General features: G+C 39.7%; 1 protein-coding gene across 7 annotated transcripts in view; it reads left to right on the top strand.

Annotated features, from left to right (window-relative positions):
* usp19 (ubiquitin specific peptidase 19) overlaps nucleotides 1-4,149 on the top strand; it is a 26,612-nt gene that overhangs the window by 21,991 nt on the left and 472 nt on the right. For 5 of the 7 annotated variants that reach the window (XM_032519771.1, XM_032519770.1, XM_032519773.1 and 2 more), the window contains one exon: nucleotides 488-2,492. In XM_032519771.1, coding sequence (XP_032375662.1) covers nucleotides 488-772 — 285 coding nt within the window. In that variant the 3' untranslated portion in view covers nucleotides 773-2,492. Of the gene's footprint in view, nucleotides 1-487; nucleotides 2,493-3,392 lie in introns of those variants that run through there. The other 2 variants (XM_032519774.1, XM_032519776.1) reach the window with 1 other exon arrangement.

The raw sequence follows: 4,149 nt of genomic DNA, 5'->3' as shown, positions 1-4,149 counted from the left end.
CCCCCCCCCCCACGCCTCAAATTGCTTTCTAATCTGTGGGAAACACTGAACCTTGTGATGCTGATAAAGACTTGAGACTGTATGTGATCTTATGGGATGGATGGTTCTCCTGTTAACTATACATTCACAAAGACAAAACGTTTTCTCTAACTTTTTTGCCCTTATTTTATAAGCGTATTAACTTTAATGTCAGTTTTGCAGTGAACTTAAACCATACGCCTTAAAGGCTTCAGGAAAAAGCTAAGATGTTCTTGTGCTTTCTTTAACCGTCTTTACATGCGAATATCCTCCGTACTTTACCCATCTGATTTTTGAAAAACAAGCCTCTTAAACTGTCCCAATTTGTCCCTAGACGTCATTCGCTTGTTTCAAACCATTGTAATTCTGAAATTGTGGGTAGACCAGCAAAATGTTCCAACATGTAATCATAGTATTTGTTAGACAACGCCTTTTCCCAGAAGCTGACACCGGTTTCCGCCAATCGCAGGCCTCTCTAATATGGCGGGAACTGGAGGAAGAAGAGGAGGGGCTCAACGAAGGCCCCCGCGGACTGCTCCGCTCTGCGCGGCAGAGGCGACAAGCGTCGAGGAACGGAGATGAGGAAGACGAAGACAGAACTGAAGGATCTGTGCGGCGGCACCGCAGGCAGAGGATGTCGGACCATCCCGAGGATGACTGTGTGCGCTATTTTGTTCTGGGCACTATGGCAGCCGTGTTTGCTCTGTTCGTCAATTTGGTCTACCCTCTGCTTTACAAATCCAGCTGGACCTGATCAGTCGCTCGATGGTGACTTGATTTTGGCCGGGGGCATTCAGAAATATGATTGTTGGTTAGATAGGAATCTTTGGAAGTTTTAATACATAACCACTACTCTTGTGGAAGAACCCAGTAAGTCATCCTTCCATTGGCCTAGCTAGTAGAGTGGTTCTTCCAACACTACAACAAGAGTATGTATACCTTTACATGGCTCAACCCTTTAAAATACTTTGGGCACTACTTCACACATTTAAAAAAACACTGAGGTTAGGCTGGGTGATATGGCCAAGATCCTCTATCCCCATATAGGGCCTTTCATATCTTGATAACTATATCACGATACAGCATGTTTTGTGGTAATTCAATAAATAAATAGTATACATGAAATAATGTTAAAGCCTCACAAATAAAGAGTACTTAGTATTTTCTTATTTCATTAAGAACTGCATAATGTGCAAGGATCAGAACTTAAAGCGTCGTCCAAACATAAATAAATGTTGCGGCAGCGCTGTTCGGCCGCCTGCTGGTCTTTCCTCATCGCAATACAAACAGAAAAATATATATGATCACATTCATGTATCGTCTTGACTATATACTGTATATAGTCAAATCAGCCAGCCCCAACTGAGGAGACAGCTAAAATAAAATTCGTATTCGTCATCGTAAGCGAATGTCGTAGTTCAAGCTGCAGTAGACTGATCGTATCAGCACAGTACCCGTCTCTGTGCATTGTGTTGCCCCTTGCTTCCAGTGCATGTGTACTTTTTAACAATTTGGCAGTTTATTTTGGGTCATATTTTGAAGATAGTTCTCAGATGGTGATGGCCTAAATCAACTACACTAATATTAAATCATGGAATCATTCTTCAATCGCAGTTTGGCTAAAAAAAAAATCCTAATTCATGGAGGTGTGGTTTTAAGTTCTGAAAAAGCTTGCAAGTGGACCTTTAGTTCCGATTTCTTTTTGCCAAAGAAACTGCATATTTGTACCAAGTGCTTATAACCTGATAAATGACATTCTAGTAGTAAAAGAAACGTGTTGTCGATCTCCAGATGAAGCCACTGATGAAGACAGTCTTTTGTTTTTATTGCACTACACTCAAGAGAATGAGATCGCAAATTCCTGCAGTACGAGAGCAAGAAAGAGTAGGATGTAAAGAGAGGAACTTCAACAGCGGCACTTTTCAAATGTTATATTCTAAAGCAAAAACAACTATTTTTGTGTGTGTGACCAATTGCTGTTGTCTTTTTATGTCCTTAAATTGAACACTTACTGATTTATGGTATATCACTGTTTGCCTCCATCATGTTTTTTTTATTATTAAATTTCAGCAATATGTCCTGCAGTTCATTGTAATTAGATTTTTTTTTTTTAGATGTTTGTCTTTAGTTTTTTTTATTACTAAAATGCCTGTCAAAGTCTGTTTTAGATGCTTTTAATGTAATATTTTTTAAAGCCATAGCCAGGTGAGGATTTTAAATTCTCAGGATAAAATGTAGTAAGACAATGTGTCGCTCTTTGTCCGTGAGAAATTTACGGACAATGCAGTGTTGTCACCACAACGTTCAACTAGGAGCGTGCAATTATTGATTAAGGAATTACCGTCCACCTCTGAATGTAATGGTTTTTAATGTGTTAACTCTGTTTTGAGTGAAAAGCAGTTGATTATGGACAGTTTTGGAGCTCTAAAACATTACATTTTACATTATTTTAAAGTACTCAATTACTAGAAACACATAATACATAAAAATCCCCAAATGTCATTGTTTCAGTTATTAATTGCTTACCTTTTAAGATGTTACTGATTTTATAGCTTTATCACGAGCAGTTTAAAATGACTTCTTAAACACTTCCTGAAACTCCAAACTGTCCATAGATCATTTCTTTACTCTGGCTGTGAGTTTGTGTGAGTTTGTGTGTGTGTGTGTGGGTCTCAGGGAAATCCAAGGCAGTGTAGAGTGACCTGTCTGCCTTAATTGCACAGCAAAGCTCAGAGCACCGTCCGACTGTGCATACTTGACTAGGATATATGCAAGGCTGAAGTCTGTCTACTTTTAAAAGTCTCTTTAAGGTATAGCTTGTATTTAACATTCAGTACTTTGTGAATTAAGGGAAATCTCTAGGTACCCAACATAAACAGCAGTAGTATGATCAACAGATGTTAAACTCGTATCCAGATAATTGAAGGTCAACTATACGGCATTTTTTTTTTCTTCCCCCCCCCCCAACCATTTAAATGCCGTTGGGTGTTTGTTTAGTTGACTGAATTTGAATGGACCAGACTGAAAGGGGACACTGTGTATGTGTGTAGTCTGCTATATGTTTGTTGGAAAGAATTCTCATGGACTTGGATTTTGTCCGGAAATAATTTAAGGTCTCGATCTTTGAATTACTGAGTTGTTGATATTTGCAAGCACTATTTAAAAGAAAGTCATAATCTATTTTAATTTCCCTGCAATAATGTAGATACCTCCATCTAAATGCTGCTTCTCTGATATACAATGCATTGTACTCCTGGAAATAAAAATCTCCATACGTTTACAGTCTTCATCCTCATCATTTTCTCCAAACAGATAAAGCTGTCCCAGATAACTAAGCCAGCGAAATTTATCGTAAATCCTGGTTTATTTTACAGGCCTCTAGCCAGTCATTATTTGGGACAGACCTGGATCCTGAAGGACCGCCCACATTGACCCCAGAAGTTCCCTCTGACCTCTTCGCCAACTCGGGAGAGTGTGCAGCGCCATCCTACAGCAACATGGAGGAGGTGGACTAGTCATGGAGAGGACTGAAGGAAATCCAGATCAGAGCCTGGCGATCCATGGAAGTGGAAGCTAACTTCTCCGCTAAAGACCCATCGGTGCTCATTAATAACCCAGGCTTCTAGATCTGTGGAAGATCTTAAGGTGGTCTTTGTGGATTCGACTGCACTCAGTTGTGAAAGACTTTCAGAGGCTGCATATAGACATGTACTAACTTGACACACACATCATTGATATAGTCATATTAATATACTTACCCATTGATAAACACTTAACCAGCTGTATATCTAGTTATATCCATTCGGTGTATATAGTGACACAAACACACAGAAGATAACACGCTTCTGTAATCTCTGAGCTCCTGTTAGCAGCTTGTTATAAACTGCTGCTGCTGCAGGAATTCATCCTCAAAGCCCTAACCGAGTTGAGGTGGAGCGCCTGCCAGGCTTCCACACACCAACGCACCTTGTGATCTGGTTTCAAGCTTAAGACCTCACTGCTAACCTTGACCAGACCTGTTAACCCCTGGCTAAAGCTATGGTTCTTTATTTGGGTACATTTGAGGGAGTTTAAGTAAAGATTGTTGTAATGTGTGTACGGTTTCTTTTTTTTTTTTTTTGTATTGCCTGA

The sequence above is a fragment of the Etheostoma spectabile genome, chromosome 7 (genome assembly GCF_008692095.1).
Source record: "Etheostoma spectabile isolate EspeVRDwgs_2016 chromosome 7, UIUC_Espe_1.0, whole genome shotgun sequence".
NCBI classification, from domain to species: domain Eukaryota; kingdom Metazoa; phylum Chordata; class Actinopteri; order Perciformes; family Percidae; genus Etheostoma; species Etheostoma spectabile.
Note: the sequence above shows the minus strand (reverse complement) of the source record. Positions and strands in the feature narration are given on the sequence as shown.